We start from the raw sequence: 25,339 nt of genomic DNA, 5'->3' as shown, positions 1-25,339 counted from the left end.
GTTACGTACGGTTTATCAACAGTATCTTTATGACTATCAGGCGATATCATGTTGTCATTTGACCTTTTGTATCGTTGCAGGATATATCATATTGATCTTATGTTGCCATAGCGGTTGTTTCTGCTGCATTAAATCTTATGTTGTCATGGTGACCGTTTATATGACAACAGATCGTTTGTTGTTTTGATGTCAGAATTAAGGAAATATAAAGTAAATTCTTCAGAAAAAAATAGCATTCCTCTCTGTCATTCAGAGAACTGTGTATAAAGTTAAAAGTTGATGCCGAATTGATGTATGACAGAGAAGTTCCAGTCAGTACTTACAATTTGGTTAGGCGAACTAACAATCCTGTTTTCCGGAGAAATACTAGTACCAAGTATACACAAACTTAATTGTCAAAATGAAGACCACACTCTACAGATCGTTTTGTCAGTATCGGCTCAGTGAACTGGCTTACAGTTTTATGTAATAAAAGGAATTATCCAACTACATAGATATGTATTAATTTACTAGCTTATAACTCTCACTCTTAGTCTAATAACAAAAATCAGGGAAATTGATTAATTAATCCATATCTTTTTTGATAATTCAAAAGTTCAAAAGGCATTAGTAAGTATTAAGATTTTGGTTAGATTTTAGAAAGATCCCTCCCGTTCTTCAACACAATATCAGGAAAGATACTTATCTGCCATTTCATTTCATTTCTGATCACTCTCAAAACTGAACATAACTTATTGTTCAGGGAACAATGTTATCCCTTCTCAATAGTATAGACAAAATGTTTCATATCCGTTTATAGAGAGTGATTAAGCTAATGAATGATAAGAGAGTCCTGTATTCTTTATAACTTTTTTATACCAATTTCTATCATGTATTTGTTTTCACAAAATTATCATCAATTCAGAAATCACACGTGCTACATTGAAATGATTTACATGTATATGTATCTATATTTACAATAATCAAGAAGAATATACAATTTCATGTAGTTATTTTTAGGAAAAAAAGCCATTTCAGTCCAAAGAACAACATATTCTGTTAATGTCTCATTAGTAATATATTTTCCTTTCTGTAAAAAAGACAGAACTACCGAGGCCCATCATACACTGGAGTTACCTCCCGTGCTTCAATCAATAATAAACAAAATATATTAACATATATACAAACCATCTTCACCCAGAGATGTGATATATACGTCTCTGTCTTCACCATATCATATTTCATTCCTTAAAGATGATACAATGTAATACTATCCTAATCACTGATCTGTATATATAGATAAAAAAAAATTGACGCTGTAACACTAATGACGAAAGATTAAGACCATTTTACACTTGTGACCTGTCCGAGCCTTAAACTCAGGATCTACGACACCAAATCGCCTAGCCAAGAATTTCCAAACTGTATAACCATTACATCACCATGGCATCCCAAAAGGACGTTTGGAAGGTTGTACTGATAGACAGCTAAAACATTATCGACATGATCAGCGGCAAACTGTCTAATGATGTGATATGAAAAGGTGGATCACAATGTACAAATAACACACATCAAACCCACGTACAATTATGACAGATACATTTTTGTACTTTAAATCAGGAACCTTTCGGTTTAATAACACTACTGTTCCAAATTAGAGTGTTATTTGACATTTACAGAAGAACCCTCAAACACGAACTCGTTTGAGATATTGCCATAAATATATAATTCCGAACCAGAAGGACAAGGATAACATACCACCCTCCCTCCCCACCTGCTTTCAACAATATAACTTCGCTACTCTCACTGCTGTAAGTATACAGTAGAAAGTATCGCGTTCCTTACCAATGGAGATAGGAAGATCGTTGTCAAATATTTTACTGAAGAGACATAACAACAGGGAGCTCCGTCCCTGAACAGTAATAAATGGAGTCAGAGCTTTGCTCTTTAATCTCGACCAACATCAGGTTTAGACCTTGGTGTGAAAATTTTGTCAATGGTTTTATATAACTTCACACTAGATTCATATTTCAAAAGTGGTCAGGTTTGACCTATGACCTTCAATCTTGACTGATCACCACCCAAATCTAATCAGATGTAGACCTGATATTGCATTTTGCTTTGTTTTGAATGTAAAATTAAGTCCAGTGGTCCGTGAAATATCTTGTATACAAGATTTTATTTATTTCCACAGGAATCAAGGGTGACCTTTAACCTTGACCGATGACCACTACAAAGCTAACCGGGTGTTGACCTTGGTGTAATGCCATCATATGAGTGTGAATCAAATCTGCTCATGGAACTTAGCAAGCCTCTGACAAGCTAAAATAAAAACTTATTCATGAGCTTTATAAATCACATATGTGATGGAGACAAATTTCATATTCTCATTATCATATGGTCAATTATGTTTGAAAAATGGCAGGAAACCTGCTTTTCCATGTCATCCCTGACAACAGGAATGTCTATACCGATTATGTCTCTAATGTAACATTTGTAATGTCATATTAATCACTGATTTCAAATACCAAAATGGGTCACATGACACAAAATGCTGAAGTAGCTAGAGAAGTAAACTGAGCTCAGACTCCCTCTCGCCCCCTGCTTGACTAAATTTTGTCACAGTATTCTATTGTAAGAGAGTCAAGGAAATATAAAGATATCTTACATGGTTATTTTTTCATCATATACTGTTAGATACAGTGTTTCATCTACTTGGAATATGCCTTTCAACAGTGTTTTAACCATTGCTACACCAAAAATGCTCTTACATACATTTATCAATGACGATAGTGCTTTGCGGCCCTGTTCTGAAATTTTTTTTTCCAGAAATTAAATTAAAGAAATTGCCATTATAATTTAAGGTAAGCCCTAAATTATTAAAATTTCTTCATTATTTTAAAACCACCTATCATTTTTCATTCTTCTTGTGTTTCTAAATACTTGTACAACTATTTTAGTTATAACATTAACTGTAAGACAATTGTATATGCCTGTAAGGAGAAGGGCATCTGTTGCACTATCTGTAGTTCCAGACATTATAACCATATCGTATGTCTACATAAGTAAAAATAAGTTAATTGTTTGTATTACTATTGATGTATTATTACTTTTGATAAAATCTAAATCATTAACGTACAATGTAAATAGTATTCCTGACAGAATTTCGCCTTGGAATAATCCGTTTGAAAAAATTGGTTAAGCCATAATCCTTTTCACAGCATCTCGCATTACCATACAATGATCTGTTTTTTTTTTTTACCATTTTGCCATCCATTCCTTCCTGAATCATTTTGAACCATAAATTTTGTCTCTCATGCAATCAATAAAGCAGTATAACCTCGTCTCGTTTTCATAACTTAATTGTAATCAATGATTTCTTACTAGGCATTAACCCATTGCCGGATACAAGTATATTCATATGGAGACAAAAGTTACAGATGCTGGATTTTATCACATCTGATGGTGATTATGGATTATAGATTTTATGTATTGATACCAGTCTTTAAAAAAGTTTGATATTAGAATGTGATATTTCTATAAATTGTTAAACCGACCTTATTTGATGGGTGTTTAAGCTGAAAACACATTTAGTTATAATTTATCTTCTCTACTGTACCTCCTGCACCCTTTCCTAGTGATCAGCTTACCACGGCGACTTTGATTTTGGAAAGAATGGTTGTATGAACACCTAAATGTTGTAGTTTGACTTTATTTGGCTCACAATATCAGAATATAACTAATCAGAGGCCTTCATTTTGATGCTGTGACATTTGGTCAAAAATGGTCAATCTCTACCAGTTATTGTCACCTGCAGAGCTGGCGGACACTTAGGGATCACTTTGTCCGTCGTCACGCGTCGGCGGCGTCCGTACGAAAGTTTTCTGGACTTTTTTCGATTATGCTTTGAGTTATCAAAGTGAAATTTAGTATGTGGCTTCTTGTTGGAAGGGTACAGATTAAGTTCGCTTTCCGGCTGTCTGTGACCCTTCTTACCAGAGTAATGCCCCTTTGAACTCAGAAAATTCTCTGGGAATATGGTTTTCCGGACTTTCTTTTGGTTATCCTTGAGTTATTGAAATGAAATTTGGTATATGGCTTCTTGTTGGAAGGGTACAGATTATTTTGACATCCAATTCAATTTCTGGGTGACCGCGACACTTTATGCAGGCGACATACAGTTCCGAGGAACTTTTTTCTTGCAGCCACAAGATATTACCTCATATATTGCCCGTCATTTTGATACCGTGACAAGTGGTAGAAAATAGTCAATCTCTACCAGTTATTGTTTATACAATTAATTATGTCATTTATTGTCTACAATTATGTATATTTTTGTATTTATCTGCCCCTTTCAAACTTTCGAACAAAAGATTTAGAAACTTCCATCACATTTCCATGGTAAGGGTTTTCAGAAACACTTCTTAGGTCAATTAGTTACAACATTGTCTAGGCAGACAAAATCCTGAAAATCTGCATTTTAGGGACCAGGTTACCATGGCAAACAAAATTAAATGCATATCAGTTGACCTAAAAATTTATACTGTGTAATTGAAGTGGTTCGATAGTCAGGACAGGAATCATCAAATTATACTTTTGGTTAAAACTATTAATGTACATTATCCCCTAACTTTTTTATAGCAATTTTCATCTAAATCCGTCTAATTATGACCAAAAAGAATCCTTCATCACATCTTAGAAGAAATGATTTTGGAAACCATTGATGTGTCAAACTAAATTTAATTTCTCATATCATCTGATGGAGCTGGAATACATTTGTTCCAAGAGCTGACTAGCTAAGTGCCTTTATAATCATAGAAACTTGCTACAAGGTTATTGTCTAGTAAGTGACCAGTTTTGCATGTCAACCTGAATTTGTCCACACCTGCATGTACATCTAGTCTTGTTTAGTTTTTTTATTGATTCACAAGTTCAGGGATAGAATTTGTCTACTCTTATATGAGCTGATTTCAGTACACCCAGGAGGTACATGTATGATTAATGAATTGACAAACACAAAAAAAGATGTAATAGTGTTTATTTTTAACACTATGGCCAATCACCCGTGTACAGGTAATGGAATGGTGTAAAATATTGTATATCTGTTCTGTAAACTTTTTACAGTAAAATACAAAACAGGCTCAGATAGGAGAGATAGACAGAAGTAGATAGTTCGGAAGACGCAAAAATAAAAATTCCATCAAAAACATGAAAATGATCTTACAGCAATACAAACTCATGACCAAGTAAATCAACATAGAATTATAACAATCTTACATCATTAAACAAGGCCTTATTATATTATAAACAAATTGTAGGGAAAATTATTACTGAAACAAGTGTCTTAATTCTTGGTTCAAATGTTTCAAAAATCATTGAAGCAATAGACACTTGTTAAGCATTTTGCTTAAAATGTGAAATAATATCTGTTGAAAAATTCAGAAATAACATTCTTTTTCACAAATACAAAACATCAACCTTCTGTTTGGCGTTGGATACCTTGTGTAAAAATGAAATTGATACTAATTTCTATATATGGTCTTAAATGCATGTAATTAAGAAACATTATTATGCATCTTGTAAATACAAGTAAAGAAGCACTTGGAAATTTTATGTACAATAATCAAATTGCACATTACAAAAGTATGATATAAATATGAAAAATGTTAACAAATCTAGAATTTTCTCAAATATTGCCAATACACAAATGTCCTACACCAGCACTTTCATGGAAATTTGTTTTAAAACATATTTCAATTTTAACAGTTTATAGTACTATTCATATATACCAATAACTTTTAGAGGTTACACTAGTTCCTGAAATTTAAACCATATCCGATAACTAGATATATCAAAATTGTTGTTACACATCAAAAAAGTTGATAGCACTGTGTAAGGATGCCGACGTAGAGCATGAGGTAAAAATTCTATACACATCGAAACTCTGATTTAGCACATCACAGAGGGACATGGTTGCAATCTTTCTCACAGTATGCCCATTAACAAACAGGCTAAATGTGTGGAAAGAAAGTTAGTCCATATAAATTATCACATGATTGCCGTTTTCTGTCCACCCCAAGAGGGAGACATGGTTGCTGTGCCCTGTCCTGGAATGAAGATGTCTTCCAGTCCCCAGTACTGCTGTTCCAAAGTGGGCGTACCTTCCAGAGACAAAAGTCAGAAAGAGAAGCCCTGCTGGGGTATGGTTGTGGCAGCATTGAACTGGTAGGCATTGCCGTCTGTGCTTGCTGGGGCAAGGCTCTGGTCTTCTCCCTATTTAAAATATATTGTCCATGTAAGTGATCACATTATATGAAGTGCAAGAAAATGGATATAGAAAGATATGAAGTATATACATATTATTCTAGTAAGAAAAAATCAGTTTTCAGTGAAATTTGTTGACAGAATACATAGTTATAATACAATCCAAACCTGGTAAAGCCAATTCAGGAGCAGTTAAAGAGTGGCCATGGGTTAATACAGAACCAAAACAATTGTCTTTCACATACAGGAATTTGTTCCATAGACGTAGTCTTTATAGAAAGGAAAGGAAGAACAGGAAGTTATTATAAAGAATTAAGGCTTTGTAGACAGGAAGTTGTCGTACAGAACCAGGCCTTCACTGACAGTCATTTTACCTAGGTAGGCTTTTATAGAACAGGAAGCTGTTATACAGAGGTAGGTCTCGATACAAGTTGTTTTACCTTCCCAGACAGACTTAATTGAAGTTCGTTTTTGTACAGTGCCCTCCGATACATTATATTTTTAAGGTAATATTCATATACTTAGATATTCTACACTAGATACATCTTTAGACTTTATGACTTAAAATTTGTTAATTATATTACCAAACTAGGATAATTATCAAATCAACAAATAGTTTTCAAAGCTGATCAGCTAGTAACAATTAAGGAAAAAGCATCAATGTTTTTAAAAACACATACTGCTATTTCAGAATTGGTAGGATATGGTAATGAAATAGGTTTCAACATACCTCGTCAGCAAAGTATTTCTCTATAAGTTCTAATGCTGCCTTGTACACCTGCTCGTTTTCATGGTTCTGAAGGTTCTCTATCTTGTCCAGACCACTGGACTCCTCAATCATTACACATACCACTTCTTGTTGGCCGATCTTCTCTGCAGCCTGAATCAGAGGTGAAACTACTTCATTAATTAAGTTCATAGTCATCAAAATATGTACCTGTATTTATGTGATGAGTGTACCTCAGATTATTCATATTTGTATCCTCAACAACACAACAATATCATTTGATAAACCAAAGTAGAGGGTACAAAAGCGGTACTGCATTTTCCAGTTTATAAGCTAGGACTTTTCCTCTCCGGGGTCTGGCATGCAGCTTATATTAGGATGAAAAAAAAAAAAAAAAAAACAACCCCAAATGAAGCATATCCATACACCAGTACATGATGGTACCAATTCTTTTTTAAGCGAACTTCTCAGTCACTTGTTTGTGACTGAGACAGATGGTATAGGACGTTTTTTTCTGAATAATTCTGTATTTCTTTGTTAAAATCAATTTTCAGATGTTGAAAATGTGATGTCATTGAATGGAGATAGAAGCCAATTTCATTGATGACTTACCATTAGAATGTTACCAATAGCATCAAGGATGACAAGTATGACTTTTGCTTCCTTTACTGTAAGGAGATCACAAAGAGGCTTAATGGCCCCAAGTTGGACCAAGTATGCTATTTGTTCCACTGTGCCTCCTGATGTCAGGTTTGTGATAGCCCACACTGCCTCTTTCTGGCTCTTGTAGTCACCCTTCAAAACAGCAACAAAAACACCTTAGAAAAATTATCACTTGTAATTTGTGGTCAAAAGCATTGTTCCTTGCAATGTATTATTTTCTTTTACAAATTCTTGAAAAAACAAGAAAAAAAAAGCAAACTATGCCGTACTAAAACTTACTTTGATCAGTATTTCGAGCGTGTAAGGAAGGAGTTCTTCATCAATAACACACTGGATCTGTTGTGTGTTACCAGCTGTGATGTTGGATATCGTCCATGCTGCTTCTTTCTGGATGTTGACCTTATTATGAGTGAGGAGATTCTTGAATGCCTTTAGTGCCCCCTGGTCTATCACATTTTGTGTCTGACTATCATCGCCAGTCACAATGTTACCTACGGCTCGGAGGGCCGGTGTTATCACCGATACTTCTGGGCTTCCCAACAACTGTACAAGTCTAGGTACTACACCTTTAATAAATAAAAGAAAAACAATCACTCCATTCACACACTTGACATCTCACCTTGGTTACATTTTACAGTTCCCAACATATACAAAGCATCTTGTTTTCCAAACATAACCACAATAAATCACTACCAAACCTTTTATTGGCTATTTTCAGTATGAACAAAGATTGCAACCAGGTGAAAACAAATAAAAAAAACACACAGATTAATAAACTATTTACAAAAAAAGAAAAAAAGTAACCAATTTTGAGGTAAAGGAATTTACAAAAAATACCTAATATAATAATGATAGCTGCAGGTAAAGTAAATTCTATGAAAGTAGTGTTCCATATTATCTAAATTAGAAACCAAACAAGTTCTGCAATATGCTACCTACCACTGTCTACAACTTCCTGGATTTTATCGTTAGTGCCATCTGTGAGATAGGAAAGTGCCCAGCACGTGTCTGTCAGAACCTCACGGTCACTGTGTTGTAAAAGTCTGGCCAGAGTGGGGAGGAACTGTCGCACAACCTTGAACTTTGGTGGAGGGTTCTTATTCCTGCAGAGGTTGGACAATGTCCACGTTACATTCCTCAAGAAACCCGCCTGTGGAAGGTGGACATTGCAGATTATAATTTCAAACAAAACACATTTCTTACACCCTTCACAGTCATCACATTTCGCTAAAGAAAAAAGAGGTCAGTTTCTATTAATCTACTCTCAAATGATAAAATAACTTTACAACCAGTATTAACTTTATTTTTTTTTTTAAATCAGGACATAATTGCAAGCAATTACAACACTTTGCCATGCTATAAATGTGAAGAATATATGTATGGCATTCAGTGATGCATAACTTACAGATGCTAATACACATCACTAATGCTACTAAAAAATAAACTTCACAATCTAAGTAATGATTGACAGGAGCACACCAGACAAGTATTCCTGAAACAAACAGAAACATCTAAGAAGGTTGTTTGTGAAACAAGTTCTACTTACAGGAGTCTCCGGTTTGATCAGTCGTAGTAAAGGTTCAATGATCCCAGATTCGGTCACATAGTCTCTCAGGTCAGGTCCATCGCCTGAAAATAAATTGGCAATCTTCTTTTTTAAACAGATGAAAGCATATATGCCTCATTTTAAAATACTGACTAAATACTGAATGTGCTGATGTGAAAGTGGTCATATGCTCAAAAAAGTTTTAAAACTGCAAGAATTATCAGGCCACGAAGAAAAGCTTGGCGTCTTGCGACCTCTATATTTTATTCACATTTTCTGTTGTATTTAATTGTTTTAGAAGTTTAATTTTCAAGAAATAACAGAAGACAAACAAGTGAATGGTGTCTTTCAATGGAAGATTTAAATTATATATACATTATACAAAATAAAAAATTATATCTTGTCAAGACCCGTTTTCATTGGTCATCTTATTGAAGAGGCATTTACAATACTGATTAATGATTGAGTGATGGAGGTTCTTCTGACTACACTTTTAAACGCCAATGAATATTCTGTTGGCTATTTAGCTGAAAGATATCCTTCCCCGTCAGGATTCAAGACTTTGTTCAGTGGTGCTAGCCAGAGCAGTTTTCACCATATTGTGCTGTGACAGACGTTAGAACACTAAAAATGTTTCACTGCTAGCTAGAGCTTGCTGGTAATAAGCATCTGTTACACTGATGCATTTATGTGATAAAAACCAAATTCTAGTCAAAATTAGGGATATTTTACAAGGCACCTGGTGATGCATTCTCCTCTTAAAATATCAAAATTGGTGTAGAATTCTCAAAAGATGTACCACTGTATGTTGTGTATTTACAGAACTTGTCCAAGTTCTAGTTAAACTTTTATTACTCATAGTTACAAAATACAGTACTGTATAGCAATCTTAGCAATGCGCTCTATCATAGCCAAATGGCAGAGCAGAACATAGACGAAAAGCTTGTGGTGTTGAATAAGCCCACAAGTCTAATACTAACCAACCTAGCTGTGTGGCGTTCCTTTTATATATACAATGAAAAAGGTAACTGTGCAGTAAAATCACCCCGATACCCTGTGAAATTCCATGTACAGTCCTAAGTTTTCAGAACAATACAAGTGGACTCTCTGGCATTTACCGACTACAAATGTCCATTAGTGTGCCATTATAACATTCTGCTTGTGACCAGCCGACTAGATAGATGTTAATTACAGCCCCTAAATTACCTATGCTGACCAGTACAAGGTGTATCAGCACCTCTCAGCTGATTGTTCCATACAACTGATAATTATACACCACTATTATATGCTTCATAATCATCCAACATTAATCAAAATACTGATTATAATTGAAATATTACATAACGACCCTTATTTTGTTTCAATATTTTGTCATTTACCTGCAATGTTGCCAAGGGCCCAGACAGCTTGCTCACATACATTGTGGTGTGGAGAGGACAGCAGTTTGACAAATGGCGGCACAGCCCCTGCCTTCACAACAGCCTTGGTCTGATCACTTGTACCTGATGCGATGTTTGTTAGCGCCCATGCAGCCTCAAATTGCAAATCAGGCCTACAAAAAGTAAATCAATGAATAAAAATATCAAGGTAGACAATGGTTATTTCTTACCATCAAGTGACAAAAGGAAAAATCAAGATAAACACTATCCATGATCTTTATTTTTGGATGGAATGCGGAGAGACCCATATTTCCTATAATTTAAAATGGTATGATACCTATAGAAACTAGTCATTTCTCTAACCTCTGTAACTGTCAAAGCAAATGCAGGTCTTTTATTTATGTATCATCTCATTTTTTCTGATAAGCTGTTTCAAATATATCACGGAAATGGTCACCATTTTGAAAACTTGACATTTGTCAGGTTTATAAAATCTAAACAAAAACGGTAAACTTTCATGAGGTTGCAACTTTAAAATGTGCTTGATGCTATTGTAATTGGAATCATTTAATAAATGTTTGGCTATATGCATACCTATCACTATGGGAAAGGTATTCAACCATCCTGGGTATCACCCCAGTTCTGATGATGTCATCAATAGGTGGGTTTCTCTCTTTCGAAAGAAGTTTGCGAGCAGCCTGTGTACATTGCATCTGCTGTTGTGGTTCATTTCCATTTATACCATTGACAATTTCAACCAAGGTCAAGCTAACTGCATTAGTCTGAAAAAAAGAACGCAAATTAACAACTTTCACAATTTTTTGCAGCTTGTTGGACTGTCTTCACACTATAGCTACATTCAAATAGTGTAAACATTAAATTCTTAGAACAAAAGACAAAATTTCCATCCTCCTTGAAACATCAAAGCTGAATATTTGTAATAGATTTCTCAGTTCAAGTTGAAGAAACAAATTCATGGAAATCTGGCATTTGAAATATCTATAGAACTTGTCTTATGAACTATGGATTTATCAGAAATCACTATTTTATCACATTGGTTTCTTTCCAGTTTAAAATTTGCTTTTGAATTTTTCATCTTTCACATTTAAAGAATTGGAATGATGCTTGATTTTGGCCCAGTGATTATATATCATTAAAGCTACTGTGATCTTTTTGTGATACCTTGTTACTTGCATCCTGAAGGGGACTTGTTGGTTCATCATCAACAGCAACATTTCTTCTCTTCAGTAACTGGTCATCTTTCTTTGCTTTTCTCAACTCGACCGATACTTCATTTCTCCTCCTCCTCATTTCCTGTGGATGAATAATTCAATACCAAATTGATTTATATATTCAAACTGATGGAAGCAACTTGTAACAACAATTCAAAAGTATATACAGTTGAAACTAGTTATCTTGAAATTCAAGGGACTGTGGAAAAATATTTCAACTCAAATGAAGTGTATAAATAAGGCTGACGATATCAGTTTCCCAATGTTGATTATGATTGAACAAAGTAGGGATAAGATAGCACGCAAACAGCGTTAATCTGATATTTGAAATTTCTACTTTCTCCTTTGTTTATTAATCCAAACTGCAAAACATAACTTAAATCAAATACATTTGTACTTTCATTGTTCCATCTAGCACACCTGTACATTACCCTTACTGACCAAGCACATATACAATCATATCTTATGGAATTAATTGTACAAACACTAAATCTGACAAAGTGCCAGATCCTTGTCTTTAGTAAACTAACTTAAAATTAGTTGCTTCAAAAGGTGTGCTGATGCATCGCAAAAACAATTAATTTCAAAACAAATGACTTTCCCCTTACTTTATAATTGAAGGGATTGAAAAATCGCTTTGACTCAACCAAAATTTTGACTCAATGAAATTTGAGTCATCTGAACTAAAATTGCAAAGATATATAGAAGGAAAAAACTTGAGACCTGAAAATTAATTTGACTCAAGCGATTCCGAGACTAGTTTCAACTCTATGAAGTATCTGCACTGTATATGGCATCTATATAAAAAGACTTTTTTGGGGGTTCATATAATATATTGTCCCAGATTTATTAATTGTTTAAACAGCGCTATCAAAGGCAAAAAATCTTCAGAAAGACCGACTTGATCAAGCTTGAAACCAAGACTAGCAGGAAACTACGATTTTGCAACTTTTTTTTTAACTGTCTTTCAGTTTGCAATAATGATAACTAATATAAAAATGCACATGTGCAGCGACTAATTATTACAATGAATTTGAATTAATGTTATTTTCACAAAGCCTTCTCATGATATCAAAGACATTGCGGTCACGAGAACTATCAAGACGTTTGACTATATTTTTTTACTGCCGAGATTAATCGAGCCAAATACTGATCATGATCAGGAGTCGAAATATTTACATCAACATCTCTGCCTTTGTTCTTGTATGTCTTCATACGAGCGCTGGCATTTTCGTTTGAAGGCATCTTGGTAGTGTACGTGTCTTCACTTTTTTCAAATCGCTGTTTCAATTTGATTTGTAGACAGTTTACATAAAGCTCTGGGGTTTTATGATCATCGATCGCGTGATGTCTCTTATGTCGTTGATCTCAATAATTCTGGCCCCGTTGTTACATCAACAGTTAGAAATCTGAAAATAAAATCATATATTAAAAACATTGTTAAAAATTCAAAAATCAATACAGCTTAGGCTTTCAGTTTCACGTAGGAATCTTTTGTCCTCGTGGACGATGTAAAAACTAATGAAAAAAAAAGTTTTAAAAGAATTAGCTGATGATAATTTTTAAAAACGATGAAAACAAGTTTGTTTTATAAATATATATTTATGAATTAATACTTGCAGTTTCAAATGTAACAAGTCTGCAAATTTTATACTCACGTTTTCGACTATCACAGCTGCTTGTTCAAGGACTGATGGCAAGAAGACTTCGAATTTTCCGCTGTTTTGAAAAAGAACCTGTTAAATCAAAATTAATTGGTTAGTATTTTTAGATCGGAGTTTTGATTGGTTGTCACTATAGCAACAACACAATATCTTGACCCGTATTTGTGTATTCCGAAAATCTGAGCGAAGCCACTTATGAACAAATCCAATGTGCCACGAATGGCATAATCTCTAAAGAAATCTTATTAGTAAATTTAAGCATTTTGATAATATCATTCTTTCCAACAGTTTGTACATTATTAAAGAGTAATAAAATTATGAGAAAAATTGTTAGCTTGCATGAAATAAAGGAATGTGATAAGTTTATTTAGTATTTCTATCGAGTGTTAGAGGGCAAGTGTTTTCAAACAACCAAGATGTCTGCAGACGAAGACACCGAACTCCGAGACCTCGTAGCTCAAACGTTAGAAACTAACGGTGTTCTCGGTAAAATAAGGGTAAGTGTCCGATAAGGAACATATCGACAGCTTATTTTGTTACAAGGTTTTCGATACGAGCGTGCATCTTTTCAATGTTACACCATCATCGTCACTGACAAGTGGCCGTACAAAAAAGACGCCTGCAAGTTGCATGCACTGACAGGCTTCCACGCGGTATGCTGGAGATTATTTTAACAGTTCTTGTTCCATATGTCATAATTCATAAAGTGTTTACTGAACAAAAATTAACATACAATCCAAAGAAACTTTGCACAAAATCAAATAATAGTAACAGAGCAATTTAAAGTCTTATCGATAAAAAAGAAAATTTACCCTGATATACACAGACTTTGATCCAGTATTGGAATGGCATATTGCCAAGAAAGTATTGAAGAATTCAAATAATGTGTATTTCATTGTCTTATTTACAGCAGATTCAAATGTCACTTTCATGCTTCATGACACATCAATTCACACAATATGTTTTTATGTGAAATGGTTGTAGGCTGTGTTTGTCTGTATTTTTACTCAAGAATGATGTCTTTATCATTGAACTGTTGACTTATTTTTTGCTCCAGCTTAATCTGCAAAAGAGAAAGTTGGTTCAGTATGAATCATGAGTACTAGTCATCCACAAGTGTGGTCAGCAACATATGATCAGAACCCAGTGTTAAAGGTGGTCACCATGGAAGGATCTGTCCATTTTCTGATAGAATTAAAACAAAATACTAATTCAAGTTTGTCTATATCTCTGATTGAATATGAATAGTTTCATGACTAGTAAATGCAATCCTGATTCAATCAAACCTATCAGACTGACTAAATAACATGCAAATAAGGCAACCATATTAATTCTTTGAATTACAATTAGTTTACATTCAGTATCTTGATGAATCAATTGCGGGTGACAACACCTTTCTTATATTCTCAAAAGCTTGTTGTCATTTTGGTCAATTATGTCAGTAGTTCTGTGTTATAAAGATATACATTTATAAGCCAGTGAGCTGAAGTATTGTAGTTATCATGTTGCAAGTGTTTTAAATGTGTGATTAACTTCACTTTTTTTCAGGCACAACTGCGAGCCAGTGTATTTTTAGCTTTGGAAGATCAAGGATCTGTTCAGGTAATAATAGATACATTAAAACAAGATCTACATATTTATTTATTATATGACAGGGAAAGATGAAAGGTGGCCTATCAGAATTTATCAAGCCAGTCCATAATTTATTTGTTTATTTACACAGTAGGTTATACATCCACTATTATGGCATTCAGCCTTTCAGTGGACCATACATACTCCGTGATAATCAAGTCATTTACAATAAAATCAAGGAATTTATGAAACCTGATACTGTGATACTCATGTCAGTCTACAACGTTTTAGGTTTGGGTCATTGTGGATCCTATAGATTTAATTTGTCAGTGTTAAAGACAGGCTCAATCAGAAGTTGCCGGTTTGTAAGTAAATTAGATACAAGAAAAATAAGTGTTACCAGTAATAAGAATGAAAAAGAAAGAGGAGGAAGTTGAAATTTATGAAAATCCAAAATATTGTGTCTACCTACCTTTTATATCCTTAATTTCAGAATAAAACTCCTTTTGCTAATCCTGATCTGCAGAAATACTTAAATACTAAAGAAGGTGAGTTGTCTACATCCAAATATAAATTTTTAAACATAATTGGGATTAAAACCTTGTGACCATTATCTCAGATTCTCACTTTAAATAGAATAGAACTCAGAAAATAAATTCATTAATAAATGATGAAAACTTGGTACCGCTTCACTGAATAGAATTATTTATCCTTGATTTTATTAACATTTTTTCATCTTTCAAGCATGAATGATAAACAATGCCTTCCAGGAAACTTGGATTTTGCAAAGATTTTTTTGTTCAAAATCCATGTTTAAACAGGAAACATGTTTTTGAACTTACACAAATTACATGTCTGTAATCTTTTTCAGGAAGAACAACAGCTGCACTTGTGAGGGAATTTCTGGAGTTTTTCAATTTAGAATTCACTTTAGCAGTTTTTGATCCTGAGGCGGGCATTGTAAGTATACAATTTTAATTATATAAATACAATCTCCAGGTGTCAATGCCTAATAATCTGAAAACTAAACCAGGATTCATCAAGGCTCTCATGTGATAATGCTAAATATTCTAATATGCTGTGCAAAACAATAACACATTCAAATTCACTGAGTTTCATACTTGCTTTAGCTGTCAAAATACAGGGCAATGTTTGTTAACAGGAATATAGTGGCACATTTATTTCAGATTACATGTGGCTCTTAATTGGGAAAACAACAAACAAACTTCAAGAAACAAACACTTAGATGTTACTTTGATAGCCATTTTTACAGCATAAGAAATATTTGCATATCCTGACACAGAAATATGTAACCACTAAAAATTATACAGAAATGTATTTATCTTTTAAAAGGATATAATTTTGTCATGACTGGTCATTTTACTATCATAGGCAGTCCAGAAAATCTGTTATCCAGGTAATTTGGTCTGAAATAAAAGGTGTCAAAGATACTGTATTGTTAACTCAGGAACCCTGTATTAAATATCCAAAGATTTTTTGAAATTTTATATGGCCGGCTTTACAGTTTTCAATTGATGTTCTGAGTGCCACCTGAATGTCCATTTATGAATTGTTAATTTATGATAAATTTGTAGAAGGTTTAAAAAAAACACCAACTTTTGTTTTATTTTGGTAGTAATTTTTTCATTAATTCTAATCTCACACTGATTGAAAAGTATTTAAAGATAGCTGTATACATGAAACTTTACTTGACAGCAAAAATAAAAAAGCTGATATATTTGTGTGCTTGGGAGGTTGAATTGAATTTTCAGTACACACTTTTCCTTTACGGCAGGACGAATTCAGTATGTCAGCATACATTAAAACATTAATTTCACAAAACAAATTTTTACTTTTCTGAACTAGTACGTTTTGAATTCTTGAATTACTATAAGCTTGTAAAATGTATGTTACAACAATTTTAAAATAAGCATAATATTTACCCTGTAATATTATCAGGCATCCAGCATACAAAGTTTGACTCAAAGTCTGGCATCAGTCTTATTGTAGGACAATTGAATAGCAATTGTTGTAACTCTGCTGAACATGGGCTTATCGGATGGTAACAATTTGTTGGCCTAAATGGACATACACAAAGAGCCATAGTGTCATAGGAAAATCATAGTACCTACAGAAAACCCTTGTTGCAATGCATGTGGATCCATACTTTTAACATCTGATGTTCTGGGGTTAGAATCAAATGCATGAGGTCAAGGTGAAAATTAAAAGCATTATCCAATCTTTCACCAAATCATTTCTCAAAGAGAAAAGAATGGCATTGTCTACTGACACCAGAATGATCTTTTATGTGTATTTCCTTGTCTGGTTCAGGGTCCAGCTAATGAGAGTCGAGCCAATTTAGCAAGGGAGCTGAATTTAGCAGACAATGATGGCCCACCACGGGCACCATTATTTACAGAGGTAGTCAGGCAGGTCCAAGGGGGCACCGGAGGTCAGAAAAGTCGGACAAAGTCAGCCACAGAGGTATGTTGAGATCTTAACTGGTTAGATTTTGTACTTTGATATCTAAACTATCAACAATACTTATATTTGCCAACAAAAAACTAATCTTTACAATTTGTGTGATTTGTAGTGCACCAAAATTTATAGCATTGAATTACAGTGCAACTTTCCCAAACCAATTCTTTTCAAAACCAATCACATCTAGAAAACAAGGCAGTGGCAATACATGGAATGATGTGTAACATTAATAAGTGCTGACATCACCAGACAAACCAAACTGACCCTAAACCAGCCAACTGTCTCATGTGTGGTCGGTTTGGAGAAGTTCCACTGTGATTATTGTATTGCATAAATGCAGAATTTCAATCTGTTAAAAATTTAAAGTATTTGATGTAGATATTGTGTCTGTATTAATGAGATCACAAAGTTATCACAGATTTTAACAAACTTTTACCATACATTTATGTGTATGTTTACTAATAACTTTGTATTTTTTATTTTAAATGAAAAAAAATGACAGCTGTGTCTTTCCAGGAAGACCTTGATTTATGATTTACTAGCTTGGTATGAATTAATCAGTAATTGTTAGATTTCTGAATTCAGATTTGTCTTGGCTAACATGACATTTCTTGTGTTTATGGTGCACAGGAGGGGGATTCAGGGGAAGGTGATACAAACATACCCAAGGTATACAAGTTCTATCCCACTTGTATCTAGTATACTGTATAGTATGTACTGCTACATGTAGAGCTACCATAGCATGTATATGTCTATATTAATTTTGGAGTTATTGGATTGCTTTCGCATGCAGACTGGTATTTAATTTTTTTCACCCAAAACATTCCTTTCTTCAGGTTTTTCTTTATCCAAATTTGTTTCTGTTTAAACATAAATGCATTCCGTCTTTAATTTGTTACTTTTGAAAGAAAAGAATTCCACCACGTGTATTTTGTTCAGAAGTATGCCTTACTATTGTGTTGTAACAGCTGTTATGCTATATTTACACTGATATCTGTGGTAAGGTGTTTTATACTTCAACTGGTTTGATTAAAGTACAGTGTAAGAAACACCCATTACAGCTTTGTGCAGCTTGGGATCACATGTAAAAATACCAAATCAATTGTAAGGCTTGGAATCCAGTGTAATTAAATGCAGATGCAGTCTTAACTTAGATCTTCAATAGAACACATTGTAGATCTCTTATAACTTCAGTGTAGTTCTCTGATATAACTTCAGTGTTAGACCTACAATAACTACAGTGTAGTTCTCTGATATAACTTCAGTGTTAGACCTACAATAACTTCAGTGTAGTTCTCTGATATAACTTCAGTGTTAGACCTACAATAACTTCAGTGTAGTTCTCTGATGTTACTTCAGTGTTAGACCTACAATAACTACAGTGTAGTTCTCTGATATAACTTTAGTGTTAGACCTACAATAACTACAGTGTAGTTCTCTGATATAACTTTAGTGTTAGACCTACAATAACTACAGTGTAGTTCTCTGATATAACTTTAGTGTTAGACCTACAATAACTTCAGTGTAGTTCTCTGATATAACTTCAGTGTTAGACCTACAATAACTACACTGTAGTTCTCTGATGTTACTTCAGTGTTAGACCTACAATAACTTCAGTGCAGTTCTCTGATATAACTTCAGTGTTAGACCTACAATAACTACAGTGTAGTTCTCTGATGTTACTTCAGTGTTAGACCTACAATAACTTCAGTGTTAGACCTACAATAACCTCAGTGCAGTTCTCTGATGTTACTTCAGTGTTAGACCTACAATAACTACAGTGTAGTTCTCTGATATAACTTTAGTGTTAGACCTACAATAACTACACTGTAGTTCTCTGATGTTACTTCAGTGTTAGACCTACAATAACTTCAGTGCAGTTCTCTGATATAACTTCAGTGTTAGACCTACAATAACTACAGTGTAGTTCTCTGATGTTACTTCAGTGTTAGACCTACAATAACTTCAGTGTTAGACCTACAATAACCTCAGTGCAGTTCTCTGATGTTACTTCAGTGTTAGACCTACAATAACTACAGTGTAGTTCTCTGATATAACTTTAGTGTTAGACCTACAATAACTACAGTGTAGTTCTCTGATATAACTTTAGTGTTAGACCTACAATAACTACACTGTAGTTCTCTGATATAACTTTAGTGTTAGACCTACAATAACCTCAGTGCAGTTCTCTGATGTTACTTCAGTGTTAGACCTACAATAACTTCAGTGCAGTTCTCTGATATAACTTCAGTGTTAGACCTACAATAACTACACTGTAGTTCTCTGATATAACTTTAGTGTTAGACCTACAATAACTTCAGTGCAGTTCTCTGATATAACTTCAGTGTTAGACCTACAATAACTACACTGTAGTTCTCTGATATAACTTTAGTGTTAGACCTACAATAACTTCAGTGTAGTTCTCTGATATAACTTCAGTGTTAGACCTACAATAACTTCAGTGCAGTTCTCTGATATAACTTTAGTGTTAGACCTACAATAACTACACTGTAGTTCTCTGATATAACTTTAGTGTTAGACCTACAATAACTTCAGTGTAGTTCTCTGATATAACTTTAGTGTTAGACCTACAATAACTACAGTGTAGTTCTCTGATATAACTTTAGTGTTAGACCTACAATAACTTCAGTGTAGTTCTCTGATATAACTTCAGTGTTAGACCTACAATAACTACACTGTAGTTCTCTGATGTTACTTCAGTGTTAGACCTACAATAACTTCAGTGCAGTTCTCTGATATAACTTCAGTGTTAGACCTACAATAACTACAGTGTAGTTCTCTGATGTTACTTCAGTGTTAGACCTACAATAACTTCAGTGTTAGACCTACAATAACCTCAGTGCAGTTCTCTGATGTTACTTCAGTGTTAGACCTACAATAACTACAGTGTAGTTCTCTGATATAACTTTAGTGTTAGACCTACAATAACTACACTGTAGTTCTCTGATGTTACTTCAGTGTTAGACCTACAATAACTTCAGTGCAGTTCTCTGATATAACTTCAGTGTTAGACCTACAATAACTACAGTGTAGTTCTCTGATGTTACTTCAGTGTTAGACCTACAATAACTTCAGTGTTAGACCTACAATAACCTCAGTGCAGTTCTCTGATGTTACTTCAGTGTTAGACCTACAATAACTACAGTGTAGTTCTCTGATATAACTTCAGTGTTAGACCTACAATAACTACAGTGTAGTTCTCTGATATAACTTCAGTGTTAGACCTACAATAACTTCAGTGTAGTTCTCTGATATAACTTTAGTGTTAGACCTACAATAACTTCAGTGTAGTTCTCTGATATAACTTTAGTGTTAGACCTACAATAACTTCAGTGTAGTTCTCTGATATAACTTCAGTGTTAGACCTACAATAACTTCAGTGCAGTTCTCTGATATAACTTTAGTGTTAGACCTACAATAACTACACTGTAGTTCTCTGATATAACTTTAGTGTTAGACCTGGAATAACTTCAGTGTTAGACCTACAATAACTTCAGTGTAGTTCTCTGATGTATCTTCAGTGTTTGACCTGGAATAACTTCAGTGTAGTTCTCTGATATAACTTCAGTGTTAGACCTACAATAACTTCAGTGTAGTTCTCTGATATAACTTCAGTGTTAGACCTACAATAACTTCAGTGTAGTTCTCTGATGTTACTTCAGTGTTAGACCTACAATAACTTCAGTGTAGTTCTCTGATATAACTTCAGTGTTAGACCTACAATAACTTCAGTGTAGTTCTCTGATGTAACTTCAGTGTTAGACCTGGAATAACTTCAGTGTAGTTCTCTGATATAACTTCAGTGTTAGACCTAGAATAACTTCAGTGTAGTTCTCTGATGTATCTTCAGTGTTTGACCTGGAATAACTTCAGTGTTAAATCATTTCAAATATTTTAACTCAATTTAGATCATAGGTAAAAGTGGGGAGGAGGAGTTTAAATATATATACCACTTCAATGTTTAGCTAATTGAACTTATGGAACAAGGTGGTATTAAACTGGGTAGATGGGTGGGGTTACAACTTCACTGATGTAATGTAATTTTATTTTACTGTTGTAACGTGATATTATTAAGAATAAACCTATCTAACTGGAGTGAAAAGTCTGTGTGTTATTGTAGTGATTGGTTACAACTTCCTTGTATGTAGCCTCTGTAATGTATACTAGTTGTCAGTGAAATCCAAAAATAGATTTACATCCTGTATATCCTTGTCTATACCTGTCTCTGCCCAGCATTGGTGTTGTTTTTGAATTGTAGGACTTTGTTGCAATTGTTGTCAGTATATCACTATATAATTATGCTTGAACACTGACATTTGGATTCTGGGTTTCTATGGGGTTTAACTATCCATTCCCGAAGTCTGACTGAAAGAAACTGAAAAAAAAAATGCTTCTTGACATGTTTTGATTTAAAGATTTTTCGTCCAATAAAATGTTAAGATTTTGGGTAAAGGATTGAAAGACCATCAGTACAATAGACAAAAACCATGCTATATATTTTTCTGTTATTGAAAAATATTTTTGAGGTAGGCTATACTGTATTGTAATAGCTTTTATTATATTCAGTTAAGTCATCTGATTCTTCAGATAAAGATGTTTGTGAAAAAAGAAAAAAGAAGAAATTTTGGTCTTTTCAAAAAACCCTTAACTGATGTTCATGAAATTTTGTTGACACCTTCCATGGCCAAAAGTGAATCCAACTTGTAAATTGTATGGTCCCCATACCTAAGGAATTTTAGGGAGAGGGAAAAATTATTCAAATTTCAAATATCTTCTCAAAAACCACATAGGTTAGAATGAAATACTTGATGGACCTTAACATATAAGTTGCTTTACCAAAGTCGTGAATTTGGGATTAGATATACTCAGGTAGTTATTGGTAAATAGGAAACTTGATTGAGCTAGTATATATTTATAAGATTTGTTTGATTTCTGATCTATTATCTGTTAACACGGGATGTCAGTTAAAGTTATGCCCAAAGGCCTTTTAAGTGTTTTCTTAATTTTCTCCTTTATTTAAATAAGACAATATTATTTTGATGAATGCTGTGGCTATTTATGTTTTGTCTATAGCTTCCCTCTGACCCGTACTCTTCTGTGGCTGCATGTGGTTTTATATTATAAATCTTCAAAATTAACTGTGATTATTATTAGCTAATGGTAGGACATTGGTTTGATGAGTAGTCACTAGTGCGAATCTCAGCATGGACATGGTGTTGTATCCTTGGACAAGATGCTTTACTCTGCTTGCTCCAGTTTACTCGGCTGTAAATAAGTACATAATTGGGCAGTGGTGGAAATTTGGTGTTCAAGCTTTTAGTGTCAAATAGCAGCTTTGGCTGTTTACTATCCAGAGAGTTGAGAGAACATGCCTAGTAGCAAACTGCCCTACAACAACATATAATTCATCTAGGAACCAATTTGATGCAGCTGTGTTGCTGTGATGAGGCAGTATATAAGAGCTTCATATTAACATGTATTATTAGCAGTTAGTTGCATGTTCTTAACATGTCTATACTCCTTAACGTCAAGGTCAAGGTCACAGGAAGGGGTCAAATGATTAAATATTTCTGATCACTTTCACATACTCTTCTTAGGACTTTTACTTAATGTGGTCATACTGTGATTGTATAGTAAATTCTTTATGTCTTATTCAATCTTATATCAAAGAGATAGTGGTGAAGGCAAGGGGTCAGATGTGAAATTGCCATAATATATTGAAAACTTATAACTCAGTTTATCTTGTCTTGAATTTTACTGGGGGAAAATTGTTGCTACATTGGACAGATGTGAGAATAATGGGAAAGGGGAAGGTGTGGTGTGTTATGAATGAAAACATGTACCTGTGTAGGTCTCTTTGTTTTCATTTATTTCGAATGATTTCTTTCAAACTTTGTTTTTATGGGATAGATTCAAAATTCAATAAAGGCGGGATCTTAAAGTCACAACATGGCCTGTAGTTGGCACATCCATTTGTGAACTACTGTTGCTAAAATTACTGTTGCTTCACCTTACTTATTATTTTTCAGCAGGTGCTTGTGTTTGACCTTTTCATTATTGTGCACATTATAAAATTGCCACATATCAACAATACTGCTGAGATAATTATGCCTGGAAGCGAGAAATACTACATGCCTGTATGACTGCTTATTGTATAGCTTCACAGATCATTGTATTAAAACAATAATTACTGCTTGTTCTGTTATTTAAATGTGTATAGACTATTGCAAGTTATTCTTTCTGTATTTTTCTTCACTTATTTGCAAATTTTTGTGGTTTTCATTGAACTTGAAGAGAAAAGGAACATTTTTTTTTGGAAATCATAATACACTTATTTTTTATGTATGATTTTTTTTCATGTTTTTTCCTAATGTTATTCTAGTCTCGATATTTGTGAAAATAAAAGCCCTCCGAAATAACAACTTCTAAATTATATAGGAAATTTAAATGTCAACTATGGTATTGTTCTGGTTTTCAAATTCATTGAGTAACATTGTAACCTTGTTTTATATTGATTGACGTGTCATTTCTCCATGAAAGAAATACTGGTACATAACATCCTGCCGAGTTAATGTACTTAATTATACATGTACACTATAAACATGAATTGTCCACAGGATTATTGACTACATGCCTTTTTGCTTTAAAAACAATATTAAGGTATTCTTATATATTCTTGGGAATGACGATAATTTTATTTTCTTTTAATCTTTTTTCCCTTTTTTTCTTCAGGAATTAACAAAAAAGCAATTATTAGATGCACAGAGTAAATTTGACTACTATGACAAGGTAAGTTACAGATGTACACAGTAAAGCAAGGATATAATTCAATCAATTACTTCATTTACTGCCAATATATTTTGTTTCATTTCCTTGTTTGCTCCGCTGCAATAAAAGAGCAGGATGAGGACGAAGTGTTACATTACTGCAAAGCTTACTATTTGTGTTAACATAAACTTTAAAAAGTTGTCATGTGTTTAGCTCATTTTCTCAAAACCTTTTACGACCTGCAAGTTTTAAATTATGATTAAAAAAAGCTAGATTGAAAACAATTTTGAGGTTAGTTACAGGAAAATTTTTTATAAACTTCTGCAGGAACTTGGAATTGAACATTTATTGTATGCTCACCCCCAATAAATATTTGGCCTGTTGATTTTTTTTTTACCAAAATTTTTGTGTTGTGTTTTGAAACATTGTTTGTCATACTTTGGAAAATTAAAATACAATTTTAAATTACACAATTATAAATTTTACAACAACTTTTTTCTTAGTATGTCTATAATGGACTTTTTGGTAATGATTATGTGAAAAAGAAAATTATGTTCATGTATGAAAGTGTGGTCTTTGTGGTATGTATATAGTTCTCCTGTATTTTTAGGATAGGAATGGTGAAATTGATAAAGATGAATTAAGGGAACTCTTCATGGACATGTTTCCACATTTCAATAGGTATGTATGTGAAAGTGTATACTTAATATATTGTAATGCTATCATATTCAGTGTCCTTAATTAGAATGCTACATCTGCAGGTGTCATATAGTACTTACTACCTTTACTGCGTATCTACAGGTCTCGTGTGTTTTCATAATTTTTGTTTTTGCAGATTATCTCTAAACCAAGAATTCCATTTCATTAGTTTTATGGTACACCTTTGAAATTAGAGATGCAATTGACCTTGAGGTTTAACAATTTCCGAACACGAAGGTCACATTTTCTAAAAACAACAGAGATACCATATAGTATGTTTTTGTGGCTATTATCAAGCCTCTAAAGACAATACCCATGAATACTTCTTGTTATACATATATACC

The 25,339-nt window shown here is 33.6% G+C and overlaps 2 protein-coding genes across 3 annotated transcripts in view; one reads left to right on the top strand and one right to left on the bottom strand.

Moving 5' to 3' along the window:
* Positions 1-5,475: 5,475 nt before the first annotated feature.
* On the bottom strand, positions 5,476-13,484 carry LOC132559558 (importin subunit alpha-1-like). Its single transcript, XM_060224188.1, has 11 exons — positions 13,449-13,484; positions 12,970-13,199; positions 11,741-11,872; positions 11,153-11,340; positions 10,559-10,731; positions 9,180-9,262; positions 8,573-8,783; positions 7,913-8,199; positions 7,583-7,765; positions 6,974-7,123; positions 5,476-6,252 (listed from the first exon to the last, which is right to left on the bottom strand). Exons 2-11 carry the CDS (start codon positions 13,033-13,035, stop codon positions 6,157-6,159), a joined length of 1,569 nt encoding a protein of 522 aa, XP_060080171.1. The 5' UTR covers positions 13,036-13,199; positions 13,449-13,484; the 3' UTR covers positions 5,476-6,156.
* Positions 13,485-13,870: 386 nt separating this feature from the next.
* LOC132559559 (centrosomal protein 43-like) overlaps positions 13,871-25,339 on the top strand; it is a 29,708-nt gene continuing 18,239 nt past the window's right edge. For both annotated transcript variants that reach the window (XM_060224190.1, XM_060224189.1), the window contains exons 1-8: positions 13,871-13,951; positions 15,003-15,056; positions 15,520-15,574; positions 15,898-15,986; positions 17,358-17,510; positions 18,138-18,176; positions 24,261-24,317; positions 24,907-24,977. In XM_060224190.1, the coding sequence (XP_060080173.1) occupies positions 13,871-13,951; positions 15,003-15,056; positions 15,520-15,574; positions 15,898-15,986; positions 17,358-17,510; positions 18,138-18,176; positions 24,261-24,317; positions 24,907-24,977 (599 nt within the window). The remainder of the gene's footprint in view (positions 13,952-15,002; positions 15,057-15,519; positions 15,575-15,897; positions 15,987-17,357; positions 17,511-18,137; positions 18,177-24,260; positions 24,318-24,906; positions 24,978-25,339) is intronic.

This window comes from Ylistrum balloti, unplaced genomic scaffold (genome assembly GCF_031769215.1).
Source record: "Ylistrum balloti isolate Yb309-2 unplaced genomic scaffold, AGI_CSIRO_Ybal_v1 Utg370932, whole genome shotgun sequence".
Lineage (NCBI taxonomy): Eukaryota > Metazoa > Mollusca > Bivalvia > Pectinida > Pectinidae > Ylistrum > Ylistrum balloti.
Note: the sequence above shows the minus strand (reverse complement) of the source record. Positions and strands in the feature narration are given on the sequence as shown.

Excerpts from the sequence above, each read along its gene's own strand:
- LOC132559558 (XM_060224188.1), bottom strand. The coding sequence starts at position 13,035 with ATGCCTTCAAACGAAAATGCCAGCGCTCGTATGAAGACATACAAGAAC. Across the intron at positions 11,341-11,740 it reads TTCAGGATGCAAGTAACAAG|ACTAATGCAGTTAGCTTGAC; the intron begins GTATCACAAAAA and ends TCTTTTTTTCAG. Across the intron at positions 10,732-11,152 it reads TACCTTTCCCATAGTGATAG|GCCTGATTTGCAATTTGAGG; the intron begins GTATGCATATAG and ends TACTTTTTGTAG.